At 46.4% G+C, this 15,415-nt stretch overlaps 1 protein-coding gene across 3 annotated transcripts in view; it reads left to right on the plus strand.

Annotated features, from left to right (window-relative positions):
- Positions 1 to 15,415, plus strand: part of dis3l2 (DIS3 like 3'-5' exoribonuclease 2) — a 43,737-nt gene that overhangs the window by 13,945 nt on the left and 14,377 nt on the right. For all 3 annotated transcript variants that reach the window (XM_036554707.1, XM_036554708.1, XM_036554709.1), the window contains exons 7-13: positions 1,315 to 1,418; positions 2,292 to 2,521; positions 3,831 to 4,004; positions 8,475 to 8,554; positions 9,614 to 9,726; positions 11,623 to 11,730; positions 14,199 to 14,432. In XM_036554707.1, the coding sequence (XP_036410600.1) occupies positions 1,315 to 1,418; positions 2,292 to 2,521; positions 3,831 to 4,004; positions 8,475 to 8,554; positions 9,614 to 9,726; positions 11,623 to 11,730; positions 14,199 to 14,432 (1,043 nt within the window). The remainder of the gene's footprint in view (positions 1 to 1,314; positions 1,419 to 2,291; positions 2,522 to 3,830; positions 4,005 to 8,474; positions 8,555 to 9,613; positions 9,727 to 11,622; positions 11,731 to 14,198; positions 14,433 to 15,415) is intronic.

Consider the following 15,415-nt stretch of genomic DNA (forward strand, 5'->3'; position numbering starts at 1 on the left):
CAGGGTTCCATAAACAGCCGGCTGAGCTCGTTCAAATGAGCATCTAATTAAAGAATTAATTAATTTATCATCAAGCGATTATGAATTCTGAAATGTTCCATTACCCCCTGCTATCCCGTACTGCAAACAAATTTGCGCATGCTATGCTTTTATGTCCAACCAGTACTGGAAGGGTTCCAACAGATCACATATAATGAAATGCGAGACTTCAAAGTAGGCAAAATTAGAATTGATCATCCTCTATAGACATCATTTTGAGTGAGTGTTTATGTGCATTAATTCAAACTCTCAAACCGACGGGGGGAGGTGACTCAGGAAATGAATAATCGCCTTAATAATTACGCTTTTGTTATTGAAGAGCTTCTGATTTGATGTGCATGCTTTTTGCTTTCTTTCAGAGATTAATGCATTGCACAGACATTTTATGGTGCCTTCACTGGCAATTGCCAGTGATTTTTTTTTTTTTTTTAAAGATAAAGTGGGCATATGTTTGGACGTGTAGTCCAGTTGAGCTGGGGGCATTTTCTCTCATGAACGTGAGCAGGTTTCATTACTCTCCCTGTGTTGTTAAGGGGAACATAGTCAATGTAAGCACAATATTTGTGTATTTTTGGAGCCCACTGGGACTGGAAGTTCAGAGGCTAGTTTGTTCTTTTGTCGAAATAGTCTGCATGCTGCGAACTGCCATGTGACATAAGTTAACTGTATGGAACATGGTGTATTGATGAGCAACAAAAATTTAGTTACCATTTTGTATACGTTCAAATGCAGCGGTGTTTATTGAACACATTTTAACTGCACAGTCTTCCATGTCAGCGCCATCTTTAAAGACATGGAGCTTTCCCTCTGTAGTGCCAAAATCATTTCATTTAATGAAGCATATCCCACATTTTATTTTATTATTGGCATATTCTGTCATGAATTTCCAGCCATTTTCTGCTTGTTTGAATATGTTAACTAACTCTTTAATAGATTTGTATTGCAGAAAGGATCATAACATGCTGTAAAGTCACTTCATTAAATAGCTTTTGTGATTAAAATACAGATCATTATATTTAACTGTTTCTAAAAATAGGTGCAGTAAGAAAAGTTTAAATGTGTTGAGACCAGTTACTCTCACAAGAATAAGAGAATACAAAGCATTCAAGAGTAGACGTGTTTCCCAGTTTGATTTACAGTTTGCAAACATGCTGACTGGAACCTATTTCATGGTGGAAAAGCTGAAAGTTTGCCACTGATCATGTGATAAAGAATGTCTGATCTTATCTGTAGTCTTGCATAGACAATTAGTAGTTGTTGCTTTTGCATTTTTAGGTTCCTCATGTCTAAACAATGGTGAAAGCCCCGGTAAAGAAAAGGCATGCCAGCCAGCAGATCCACGCACCGTGCCTGATAAGCATCTTCAGAGGACTGCAAAGGTAAAGCGTAATGGTGACTAGCTGGTCTCTGCGAGTTCTGTGGGGAAGCCAGCCGACACTCATTGTAGGTCAGGCAGATCACAAAAAGAATAATAGGCAGCAGGCTTTCCCCAGTTTACTAGCAGAACAAGACCACCCCCCACTGTACTGAGATACAAGTCTATCAGGAACAGATGGCTTGGTGGTAGTGACTCCCTAACTGTTTGTCCAATGGATTCTCACTGTGCTGTTCTCTCCAGATTGTGTGTTGATAACATTGATATAATATACTGGGGCACTTGCCATGCAGTGGGGTGTAATTCAAGTCCATATTTAAACATAATTGTGCTGTGTGTTTTCATCTGTGCCTGTTCTCCACTTGCCAAGTTTTCAGTGTCATTAGCCATGGTGAAACTTTCTGGGGTGTGGCTCTCACAAAGACCCTGCACTAGAGGACCGCTTTGAGGCACAGTGGTACTATGTGCAGGCTAGAGGAATGGTGTGCCTCTTTTCGGCTTGATACTTTTTCTCTGTGGTATAGATTTCAGTAAAGAAGGTTTCAGGGAAAATCGTTGCCCATATAGATCATTTACATTTACATTTATTCATTTGGCAGACGCTTTTATCCAAAGCGACTTACATAGGTTACAGTTCTTTACAATGTTATCCATTTACACAGCTGGATATTTACTGAGGCAACTGTGGGTTAAGTACCTTGCCCAAGGGTACAGCAGCAGTGTCCCAGCGGGGATCGAACCGGCAACCTTTCGGTTACGAGTCCTGCTCCTTAACCACTATGCTGCACTGCCGCCCAGATCAGACCCTGAAGGAGCAGAGGTCTGTCCCAGGTGACTGTGCGCAGCCACAGAGCAGCTGTCGTCTGCTGTGTCGCAGGTGGTGTACATCGTGGAGCAGAAGCATTCACGGGCCGCCACGGGCTTCATCAAGTTCCTCCCCGACAAAAACTTCGCCATGTTCGCTCCTGTCGACCACCGCGTGCCCAGGGTCAACGTGCCGCTGGCCGACTGCCCGGACGACTTCGTGTCCCGCCCGGGCGACTACGCCAACACCCTCTTCATCTGCCGCATCACCGCCTGGCACGACAACAGCACCTTCGCCGAGGGGTGAGTGGAGTCAGCCGCCAAGTCCCGCCCCTCTGCTGCCAAATACGGAAATCCTCACACCTGGTGGCAGCATTCCCTACTCCTGAGCCTCGGAGCACAGGGCTAGTTCACGCTCAGGCATTTACGATACATATTAAACCTGTTTAGAGCAATTATACACACATATACATATGAATTACTTGTTTAGTGCATTACTACCGTGTATTTAAATTGAAGATGTAGTTGTTTATTACTGTGCTTTACTGTGTTCATGGATTTCCCACTTTATGGGGATCTCCAGGACATGTCCTCTGTGAATTGTAGGGGCGTCCTTTTTTCCCCTCAAACCCTTGCTGATTTGGCTCACAAGCTTTAGTGCTTGTTTCAAATGCCTACTTAATTCATGCACGTATAAAATGACTGTACAATCACCAAGTGTACCTACAAAGAAAAGGAAGTGTGCAGTGGCTCCTTCAGAAAGGTACTACCGCTAATAAGGGCTTCAACCACGTTAGGCAGTTGCATACAGTGTATTGCCGCTAATTGCTAAAATTGAGCACATTGAATAATTACCTCAAAGTGATGTGTCAGTCTTTGTGCTGAAATGTAATTCAACTGGTGAAAAATACTGGGAACAGTAATTACCATGTAATTAATGCAAATGACTGCTAATGACCCTCAGCCTTGCTTCTGCTGCTGAGCACCTTTAACATGGAGGGAGGTATTTCTTTTTCAACAAAGAGAATATGGGTTGGCCAGTGGGGCAGTGTTTTAATTGCATTTTAAACTATTCTTTTGAACAAAGTGGACCAGGTCTGTAGTACAAAGATTTTTTTTTAATTTAATACATTTTTATTTTAGCAAATTCTCCATTCACACATGTGCAGACATTATTGCCATCGATGTTCTAGTATCTTTCATCTGTAAATGATCAGGGTTAACTATTTTGCACTTTAATCTAACCAAGCATGAAGTGCATTGAGGGCGATTATATTTGGCTGAGTGGGAAGATTTTATCTTGCATTTAATTTTAATTCTGTGACCTAAATTGGACAGTGAGTGACTCTCAGAAGTCACCATTTTTCTGTGATTTATTAATGCATTGTTGGGGAAGCTAAACCCAAACGTGGGACCTCTTTCTCTGCTGTGAGAGACCTCACAGGGGGACCTCTTTCTCTGCTGTGAGAGACCTCACAGGGGGACCTCTTTCTCTGCTGTGTGCAGGCTATGGGGAAGCTGAACCCAGATGGGGGGACAGACCCTCTCTGTTTGTACAGGCTATGGGAGAGCTGAATTCAAACGGAGTGACCTCTTTCTTCCATGTGTGCAGGCGACTGGCCAAGAGTCTTGGGCAGGCTGGAGAAATTGAGCCAGAGACGGAGGGCATTCTGACCGAGTATGATGTGGACTTCTCCGAGTTCTCAGAGGACGTGCTGAGCTGCCTGCCCCAGGATCTGCCCTGGACCATCCCACCGGAGGAGCTGCACAGGAGGAGAGACCTGAGGTGTGATCACTTACAGCCCTCGTTACTGTCTGTGCCAGGGAGCTGCATACGTGTGCAAACGCATGCAGACACGACCGCGCACAACTGCGTACATGGCGCACACACACACACACACACGCACGCACACACGCACGTGTGCACATATACACAAAAAACACTTTTAGTCCAGAGGAAATTGGTTTTGGGACTGTTACACCTAAGTCTTTAGTTTCAAGCTTATACCTGTACCTGGAGGGTTTTTTGTCTCCATGCAGGAGTTTTTAATGTATTTAATTCTTTTCTACAAGTTGATCAGTCAGTATTCTTGGGATTGTACATCATGACCCATATTCTCTGCCCTTGAAATAATAATGTCAGTTAAAGAACAAACCTGATTGTCTGCAGTTTAAATCATTCTAGAAGAATGTGTGGGCACTTAAACCTTTAATTATGGATAAGCTGCAGTCTCCAGCATTGCCCATTTGGTGCAATGTGCACCTTCACAACAGATATTAAAAAATGAAATATTCATTGGACCCAGGCCTGGGTCTACCACTATGTTGGAGAGTTGGTCATTTCTCTGCTGTGAAGCAGCCTGAGGCCCAGGTAAGCCATGTCTGCAAACAGTGCTGGGTCATTAGCAAACAGTGCTGGGTCATTAGCAGACAGGCAGTCTTTAGCATGACTGTGCTAGGTACTAAACCCACTGTTCTCCTGGTTCAGGGACCAAACCTCAGCTACCATGCCTCTAGGCTGAGTCGTCTTTTTGTCCGAAAGCGTTCTCTGTTCCCACCTCCAGAGTGGCAGGCTTTGCCTTCATCACACCTGGTATTACTGAAAAGCAGAAGCTTGGGTGTCCCTGTTGACTCTGCGTTCGCTGGCTTCAGGTGGGGGTTTCCTTCAGCAGTGTGCAGACCGGTGCCTGTGTTTGGAGGTTGGAAACAGCCCCGTGCCTCAGAGCGGGTTCCGATCACGCAGTGAGGGAAGAAAGCCGCACGCATCGCGGATTCAGCGCTCTAGGTGCTGCTCTCTTAGCTGGCCACAGACTGCAGCCTCGAAGGCACCTCACGCTTGTTCTGATTGGAACGGGTTTCTTGAAGTGCGGGGAATCCACTGAGCTGTTTACGCTGTGCGGCGGTGTCAGCTCGAGCCAGAGTGGGCATGCCCATGGTTTCTGTGCAAGGAACCCAGATCTGCATCGAAATAAAGAGCCTCTTTGTTGTTTTTTGGGAGATCTGCAGCCAGTAAAGCTCTTTTTGTTTGACTCGCCATGACAATCGAGCGTTCCGTGCGCCTCTGTTTAAGGAAACTTAGCAGCCTTTTTCTGTGTACATTTGCCTCTCTTGACGCTGTTCAGACTCTTAGAAGGTGCTGGCAGTGTTGAGATGCAAACCCTGACAAGAAGTTAGGAGATGTTATTTTCGCCATGTGCATGTCTTTCAGAATCGCAGCACGCAGAACCAGAACTAAACAAAATATCAGCACCGACTAGTGAATGGATGTCGAAGGGGCTTGACTGACGGGAATAATAATGTGAAGCGCACATCTAGCGGTGAACTGGCTTCCTAATCCCCATATCACCAGTGCAACTGTGCAGTGCACATTCTGCGCACTGGTTTTGGTTACGTTATTTTACAGTCTACCTGTAAGCAGGACGTCTCTGCTCCCTCTCCAAGCTTTATCAGTGTACATGTATATAGTGCCTGAGGTCTATGTATCTGTTTGGATTTAGTTGTGGTGCCAGTGGTGTATAAGAAATAATGACCCACACAAAAAAAAAAAAAAAAATCTGCTTTTCTTCAGTGAAGCGTTCAGAAGTTTATCTGTTGCGGTGTTCGGTTTCCGGTCAACAGCAATGGCAAAACGCTGTCTTTTCCATCGTACACAGTCTGAGAGCTTTTATTAGCCGTTTATCTGCAGTTCTAATGGTGGATCTGATATTAATAGCAGCCTGGTTGGAAAATGTGCTGCTTATAAATCAGTTTCTAATATAAGAGGACATGTAACTGGGTTATAAAGGGTAACAATAAAGCTTGTGGCAAATCTGAGCAGCACACAGAAACAAGAGTCTGAAACTGATGGAGAAAATGAGGAAAGGGCTTCAAGGGAAAAAAACGTTCGGAATATGTACCTTACATCATTAAAACTTTAATGTTCGGGATCCCAAAGTGGCTTGTTCCATCGGGAAAAGGGGCGCACAGGTCAGCCAAAGTTCTCTCACTACGTCGCTCTCTTGGCACCTCACAATTCCTCGGGCTCCTGCGAGTTCGTCGGGTTACGTCAGTGGAATAGCGTCTCCCCTCCAATGAGCATGCACTTTACTGCGGTGCGCCGTGCGACTTGCGGTGTGAAAAACGTCTGCGCTCCTGCGCAGGTTAGACGAGCAGTGCACAGTTAGCGATTCCGAAATGAGGCGCATAAAGAGCAGGGGAAAAAAACAAAAAAAAACACGGAATGTGTACGTAACCACTCAGTAACTCTGACTGATCTGTGCCGGATTGTCACAATAACAACTTTACTTGCCCTGTGTCCACTGTCGCGACTCTGTGCGTTGACCTCTGCCGTTATTGCTAAAATCATGAAAAGCAGGCCCAGCATCGCAGACCATGTCTCCTTTTCAGCAGCCTACACTTGTTAATCATCCATTCCTGAGAAGTGTTCTCTGACTGAGCCTGGAAGGCCGTCGCTGGCTTTCGTGTGGCGTTCTGTAAGGGAGCCACGCTTTCGCTCTGCAGCGTGTCAAACGACCGGGAGCCGGGCGGCGGCGCGACACGCCACGGCGGTGCGTGCGGGACTGCAGGGTGGCAGCGGCGGCATGCGTCACGCAGCGTGGGCGGGAGCGGATAAAGCTAAGCAGCCCCCTCTCTCACAGTGAGCGGCGGCGCCCGCCGAGACGCGGCCACAATGCAACTTTCAGTCACTTTATGAAACGCCTCTTTGAAACGCGCGGCGTGCCCGGCGCCAGATAAAACCAGCTGAATACCGGGAGCCGTCCCTTTCATCTGGCTAATAAGGCCCTATCCGTTGTCGAACCCTTTGTGAGGAATGTAAATGAAATGAAAATGAAATGTCACGGTGGAACGGTGTACAGGTGGAGGGAGGCAGCTTCCAGAGCTCGCCCACAGTGCCACTGCCTCACCTTCTGCTGGCTGTGTCTGATCATGCACAAATGCTACATGGCCACTCCATAAAAGCCGCTTTCAGCATTTGAAAACCTGCTTCCTGCATTTGATTAAAATACAAGCTGTAAAGAAGAATCAAGATCAAATCTTCAGTCAGCATTGCATGTTACACATATCACAAGAACACGGTAGTGAAAATCTACTGAAAACGTATTAAACCACAGACACACACACTAAGGTGCATTAGGAACATGGTGCGGTACTACAACCCTTGGCATACAGAACGAGCTTGATCTGGAACTACCCTCAGTATACAAAAGTCTATCTCAGATGGGATGTGTCAGGTCTTGAAGCTTCCTGCAGATTTATTTGGGATGACACTCTGATCTGATCTTTGTCAAACTCCTCCTCTGTGAGTCATCCACATGGCAACAGGTTCAGTGCACAGTTAGACTGAGAGCAACTGCACACCACTATCTGCGTCACTGTGGTGCAATGACCCACATAATGCATGCAGTTTCATGGCAGATCCTAGCACCTCTGCAGGGGCTGGGGCTAACCTAACCTTTCTTCATGAGGCCTGTAATTATCATGTCCTAATTACCATTCACTGCTAATTATTAGCAGCTATTATGAGGTATATATAGCCACAGAAAACAGTTTGGGAGCAGTTATTGGGAGTTTGCTCTCACCAGTATACTTCAGCACAGTGTCTCCTAATGTAGCTTACCTTTTAAAGACTGAACTGCAGACATTGATGTGGAGGTAGAAAGCAGGGCATTTGCTTATCTAAGGGACCAGCTCTCTTCCTCTCTCTCTCTTCTCCCTGCAGGGAATGCTGACTTCCTGGCAGGAAGGTTCCTCTGTAAAAGAGCTCATTCCAGGATGCTTTAGTTACCATGACCTTTGCCTTTGCAGTTCAATTCCTTTGAATAGTTAGTTATAAAGAAAATAAACACAACATATAAACTTTTCCTTTTCTCACAGGGACGGTTGTGACCTGTAATACTGAAATGATTTGGGGGGGGAAAAATCAGTTCTGCCCAATCGAAGCCTCCGTGTTCGGTGGAACACATGAATCTGCATATAGCCTTTTAAAATGAACTCACCCGAGCATTTGAAGTGGGCTGAGGTGGTTTCCTGTAAAGAACCGTCTCTTCCACTCTCCCAGCTCTCATACCTGTAAAACAGTGTGTTTCTGGCAGTAGCTTTAATGAATGGTGGGTGTAGTTTATCAACATGAAGGAGGCCTGTTTGTTCGTCCCAACACCGACAGCTGTGGGGTTTTTTTTTCCATTGGAATTCCTCAGGGCTTTTTGTTTATTGTGGTGTTTCCCAGTGATACTGTAGCCATTGTTTTGTTTTGTAGGAAAGAATGCATATTCACAATTGACCCAGCCACTGCCAGAGACCTGGATGATGCCTTGTCCTGCAAACCTCTCCCAGATGGTATGGAATATTATTCATATACTTCTGTATTCTTCTCATTATTTTTGACTTTACATGTTTTGGCATGAAGCTGAATGTACTTAAAACATAAAAAAAAACTATTTACTGTCTCAAGATGAGGCAATGGTAAGATTTTAGAAGTTTACATCGACTCTTCCAGAAGAGGGCAGTAAATATATTTATTAGCGCAGTGGGCAGTAACAGTTCTGTGACCTTACAGTGTAGTAGGCAGTAACAGCTTTGTGACCTAGCAGTGCAGTTGGCAGAAACAGCGCTATGATTGGCCTGGGATATTCAGCACAACAGGTAGATCTCGAAATTCTGTCCTTTACTGGTGTGTCGTCAGATGCATGATTACAATGACGGCCAACACCCAACTCATCAGAGACTTGGAGCGTTGACATCAGCAGGTGACTTGGCACCAGGAAGAGCAAATAAAGGTGGCTATGATCAGATTGAGGTAATTGGCTGATCGCAGTGAGGTTAGCAGGTCTGAGCTGGCAGTTGCGAGAGCTGGAGACACACCTGGCTGTTTTGTTTAGTTGGACCTCTGTCAGCTGTCAGGCAGAAGGAGGCTTGCACACGTCACCTCACACTAGTCATGCTCACATCATGCCTTTAGGCCAATGCCCCGCCTCCACCCTGGTATGGGCACATATTTACATTTATCCATAGTGACTTATAAAGCAAAGACATAGAAGTAGAGATAATGAGGCCACACGAGAAACCGTACCGACAGAAAACACCAGACAGTCTCTGAATATCAGCTCTCTGTCTCACAGTGCCATAACAAGCAGTGCCACACTGTATACTGTTGACAGCATTTCCTGCTTAGGCACCTGAATGAAAAACAGAGAAATAAGATGTGCTTGTGATGTGTGAATGTGTATTTGAGCTGAGCCTAAGGGGTGGAATTACAGGTAAGTGCAGCTCTCCACATTTCTGTCAGTTATAGTGTGCTTTGAACCATAGCAGTGGCTGGAGAAGGAAGCCCGTATTGTGTCACTGTGCTGTGCCGTGCAGGGTCTGTGAAATTCCTGTTTCCTCTCGTCTCACCAGGGAACTTTGAAGTGGGAGTTCACATCGCTGACGTCAGTTATTTTGTGGAGGAGGGCAGAGCGCTGGATGCGGTTGCCAGCAGAAGAGCCACCAGTGTTTACCTGGTTCAGAAGGTCCTTTTTCCTTTTCACCCCTAGGTTCACTGTTCAGGTCATCAGTGCTGGTCCATTTCTCATAGTTTCTCAGGCTTTTCTTTGGGGGAGAGGCTGATGTGTGGAGCTGTGGGAACGATCGCGTATGTGTCGAACCTCACTTCATTTACTTCGAATACAGGCTGAGCTCTAACACCTGGTTTGAAACATAGTTTCTTTTGCGACAGTGACGGGGAAAAATGGGCCTTCTCTCGCTGCTATTAGTCACTCTTCAGTTCGTCAGGCTCCTACCAGTTGCGCGGATGGGCCAGCAAAATAGCACCTATCCTCCAATGAGTGCCCACTCCATTAGAGTCACTACTAGTGTGGAAAACAGCAGTTAGCCGCGTGCGAGTGCATTGCAGGATTGCACTCTTCTCGCTTCAGGGCTCCTACACCAGCGTATTGTTGCAGTGAGCCTAGTGTGCAGCTGGAGATTCCAGAGGCCAAACACTGAATGGAGGACAGGTGCAGCCGTCACTGATGTCACAGTACTCACTGTGTTCCACTGATGACAAGGGAATGCTGGCTGACATTACTCCAGCGAAATGCAGCCAGCTACGTTCTACCACTGCACACTCGGTCATTGTCAGGTAATGACAGAGATGATAGTGATGACAGCTGTCAATCAGAAGCCACAGGTGGGCGTTACATTCGTGCGTGACATTAAAGATCATTGACAAGGTTTTCATTGCTGCGAGCTGTCCAGGCTATTTCTGTTGGCAGTGGACAAGTCATTTGTAGTCACTTTTTTTGACGATGTCCAATCAAAGGCAGTTGCCAAGCCGGTTAGCTCCTGCCCTTAACGGCGATATGTGTGACAGCCCACCTCCGTCTGCTCAGCTGTTCTCCTCCGCCACAGATACAGATACGGAGAACATTTAGGATTTCTGCATGATGATCCGCAGGATCTGATCTGCAGGATCATCCTCTGCTGCTTCATCCAACCACATTGGCTCACGCCCTTTATTCATGGCCTGCTATCACTCATTCATTTGTCGCTTTTGTTAAGATACAAGAACATTGTGAGCTCATCTTTATTTACCAAACAGAACAGTTTCCTAAATTAGATCTTTCATTCTGGATATAATAACTCGTGTTATATTAAGTATGGAATGTCGTGTCCACAATGGAGTCAAATACGCATAAATAACTATATCTGATTTCACAACAGAAGTATGAGATGGGATAAAGATAAATGGTCTCAAATAAGAGTTCAGATACCAGGAACAGTACTATCCCTGGTCGGTCCTGAACACGCCCCATCTGTTATTATAGCATTTCTTAAATGTTATTGTTGCTGAAGCCTTTCCAGTTTACAAAGTACCTTAGCATTTAGATCCAGTCTGACCTGGGTCACAAAGGAGACATGTGTGCCACAATTAGGTCAAAGTCCAGCTCCTCCCACTCACACGCCTGCCAGCATGCTGATTGGAGCTGGGCCTAAAGCCTCCTCTCACCCTGTTGTGCTCTCCAAGTGCGGGGTCACCAGGAGCTGCCATGTTAAAATTGACCTTGGACCTTTCCTCATTAGAGTGAACTGAACGCCGTGGGGGGTCAAATGAATACCTCTGCCAGACAGCCACTCACTTTGTTTGAACTGCAGCGGTTTTGAGGGAATATTTGATTTCGTTTTTCCCGAAAAAGAAATAAAATAGAAACGTGATCTTAGCCTAGTGTTTTTCATAGACTGTACCTGTAGGCTTCACTTAAGATTAATTCATCCCATGAATTCACATCACCAGTACAGTTCACACAGATGACCTCATCCCTCCTAATGTAATGAAAGTCTAGTTTTCCTATCCCAATTAGATTTCCACTGCCCTGTGACGGTGAGAAGTGCCAGTGACCTCCACGTTGTTGTGTCTCCTCTTGCAGGTGATCCCGATGCTGCCCCGTCTCCTCTGTGAGGAGCTGTGCAGTTTGAACCCCATGACCGACAGGTTGACCTTCTCCGTCATCTGGAAAATCACTCCACAGGGGAAGGTATGCACCTCTCCGGTCTGGACCCAGGTTCACAGGCCCCGGGAACGGCAAGCAATTAAACCGGCCCCCGCTTAGAAGTACCTGCTCATGACTGATCAAAGAGCGCTGTCACACTGATGCCATTAAAACTCTGCGCTCGGTACCGGTCCGCCTCATTGACCGGGACAGCGGATACCGAGCGGTGACTGTAGGGACGGCGCTGGCCGGCCCAGGTGTCCGGTTCGGGACCGGCTGTCAGGTACGCGTTCCGCTCTGAAACAGGAAGGGGGCTCGCGTCTGGCTTTTCCTGGCGGCTCTCAGGAGATCGGGTGTCACAAAGCGGGGAGATGGTGACGTCAGCCGCAGGGAGCGTGTGATTGGCACGCCGAGCCGGGGCGGGAGTGCGGCACGGAGGCGCACAGACGGATCTCTGTGACAAAACAACTGGAAATGGAAGGAAGAGCTGTGGCTAGAAATGACCGCATCACTCCGTTTCCATTTCCTTATTTCTGTTCCCATCTCCGGTCCAGGGATCCAAAAGGGCTCTTATTCCGCTGCCTAGCCCCTTACACACAGCTTAATTTCATTGAGGGAAAGTGAAACTGCCATGTCCAGGTGCTCTGTGTTTTAGTCTCTTCGTTACCGGGGGCTCGTTCCCGGTGACCGCCCTCCCTGTTCGTTTGATGGGCCTCCTCTCGCCGCGTTCGTCAGCGCACAGCTGTCAGCCCTGTCCGCCTGCGAGGAATCACCGGCTTTATCACCGGCCTTCAATTAAGGCGTGCCACCCCGATGGTGATTAATAACTACACCGCTGGCATCGGGGCTCATTGCTGTGGTGACGGGTGACGTGTCTGTCGGGGACCGGTTCAGACTGCGGGCCGCTGATGACTGGCCGTGCGTCACTACCTGTCCCGCTGAGCGTGTGCGCGCTCACCCGTTTAAGGTGACACGGCCGTGACCTTGGATCCCCCGTCAAGGTCAGATATAGGTCAGCGCTCAAATTACGGTCCCCATTATAGTTGCTTTGCGTTTTCTCATTTGCATTTTTGAATTTGCATAACAAGTGGGGCCTGTGTACTGGTTTTATACTGAAGGAAATTATCTGTTTTAGCACGTGGGTAAGTGTGTTTTTTTTTCTTTTTACTAAACACAGTCCATAGCAGTTGTCATGGGAGGATGTTGTTTTCTGATTATGACTAATACTGAGAATATAGTCATGTTTGTATTCAATTAGTGGCCTTTTACTAGTTGTCTAGATAAAGTTTTTTTTCTTCATGTCCAATACATTTTATTGCAAATTATGGTTATGGTGATCAAACTTCACTTCTAATGACTGAATATGTATTACATTATGAGCGCACTTGGCTTGGAAATGCACCTTATCCTCGTCACTGGCAGCTGAGGTGGAGATCACATCATGCAAAGAAAGATATTGAGTTATTGACCAGCTACGTCGAACACACAACCCAACCTTTGAGCCTGCGATGTGCTCAGCAATAAGGAGCCGTAAGTTCCATGTGTTGGTTGTTCTACCCATACATGGCAATCCTTCGATGTGACCGCGATCTGACATGATGACAACGCTGCCCAGTCACCAGCAGAGGATTGGGTCACACCCCTCGCTCCACCCGGCTGTGACAGGGGTTTGAACCTAGCATCCATCGCTCTGAAATGCACATCACGACACGTTCTCTGACCTTGACTCATTTCCTGCTTTTATTGTCTCATACAGCTCCAGCTGAAACTCCTGCAGTTTATTGCAAGATATATTTTACTGTAGTAGTTTTTATTGTTGTGAAATATGAACAGTGCTTACATTTGTAAGAATACAGTTATGTCACTTGGAGGTAAAAAAGGAAAAGATATGGCATTGTGAAAGGAATAAGTTCTTGGCAACCTGTCGAAGCCTCAATACTGTATCTGATATTGGTATCTCCAATTAAAGTCCACTAATTAACAAACCGAACTGCAAAGTGCAGTAGAAAGGGTTTTCCTATCATAAAATGATTGTCATTTTAATGGCTCGTATCTGTCCCTGATAGTTTCTGATACTACCCATTCTGTAGGTACTATAATGGGAAAAATGTCTCATGCCAGTTCAGTTTAGATTGCATTTATACAGTAAATGTTCTGAATTAAATTAGATTTAACTTCCAGCTATTCAAAACAATGCATATACAGTCACATCGTTTAGCCAAAATGCAAGAACTTCCATACTTGGTATGTTTCAGCTGCTATTGACACCCACTTGTTTGCCTTTTTCTGACCTTTCATTTTAAACTAGTTCACATGCTGTGTATTTCTCCCCCCAGTCTTATCTCAGTAGCAGTAAAATGGCATTAAGTGGCAGAATAATAAATACCATTAGATAAAAATTTGGCTATGCAGTGCTTTTGTCTTGGTTATGGTAAATCTCTATCATGCAGGCGTTTTGTTCTTGTATGGAGACTGTGATTAATGCTAGGCTGGTGTGCTGAATATTTCCTCAGATCCTGAGCGAGTGGTTCGGCCGCTCCGTGATCTGCTCCTGCGTGAAGCTGAGCTACGACCACGCTCAGAGCATGATCGACGCGCCAGACAAGCTGTTCTCCGCCGAGGAGCTGCCCCCCTGCGCCCCCGAGCACCCCATTGACGAGATCCACCAGGCCGTCCTCAACCTGCACCGCATCGCCCAGAACCTCCGGGCCCAGCGCTTCCAGGGGGGCGCGTTACGGCTGGACCAGGTCAGCACTGCACCCTGACACCGTCACCTTCACGGTCCTACTGTCACACTCATACACACTCTATACCAATCGCTGTCACACTCTCTTACACTCTCACTGTTACGCACTGCGTTGCATTCAGTCACACCCGCTGTTACACTTGATGCCACACACTGTCACACTCATACATTCTAACAGTCACTCTGTTACACGCTCACTGTTACACTCTCTTACACTCTGACCGCTGCACTCAGCCACACTCACTCTTACACACTCTCACTGTCACATTCACTGTCGCTCTGTTGCATTCATTTCTACCGTGCCACACTATCCCTGTCACACTGTCATGCTGTCATTACACGATCGAACTGTCACTGTCAAAGCGTCACACACGCGTCATCACATCGCCACAGTGCTGCTGTCACAATGTTGCTGCAGTCTCCTGCTGAACCCTCTCCCAGAGTCTAATGAGGACAGTGACTGGTGCTGTCCGCTCTCGTTTCCACAGTGCCACATGATGAGCGCCCTGTAATTTGAAGTGTGCATCCACATTTGAAAGATTAACTTCACTGTGCTGTCTAAATTCTACCAGGGAGGAAACGGGTAGCTCATCTGAACGTACTGGCCAAAACTTGTAACAGTGCTGTTTTAGTCATTGTGTCCTAGTAAAGACTCTTTAACAGTACTATCATGGTGTGTGTGACCTTTAGCAGTGGGATGGGGCATTTCGTGTTGTCGTCTATGCACTCTGCAAAACTGATCGATGTAGTGCTCAAACTCATTCTACCTCCAGCATCAGGAGGGCTGTTTTCCTAAATGCCTGCTGGCTGCTTGCATACAGTCTCTGGGTTTTTGAGGAAACTTTTGACATTTCCAGGAAAGCCTGCTTACTACACACTTTGAATTGGGAGTGTGCCGTAGAACAATTAAGATCTCATATTCAGCTGCCTGTTTTTCAAGCTGCCTTTCTGAAATTCACTTCTTTTGCTGAGGTAGCTAGACAG

The sequence above is a fragment of the Megalops cyprinoides genome, chromosome 20, assembly GCF_013368585.1.
Source record: "Megalops cyprinoides isolate fMegCyp1 chromosome 20, fMegCyp1.pri, whole genome shotgun sequence".
Classification (NCBI taxonomy): Eukaryota; Metazoa; Chordata; class Actinopteri; order Elopiformes; family Megalopidae; genus Megalops; species Megalops cyprinoides.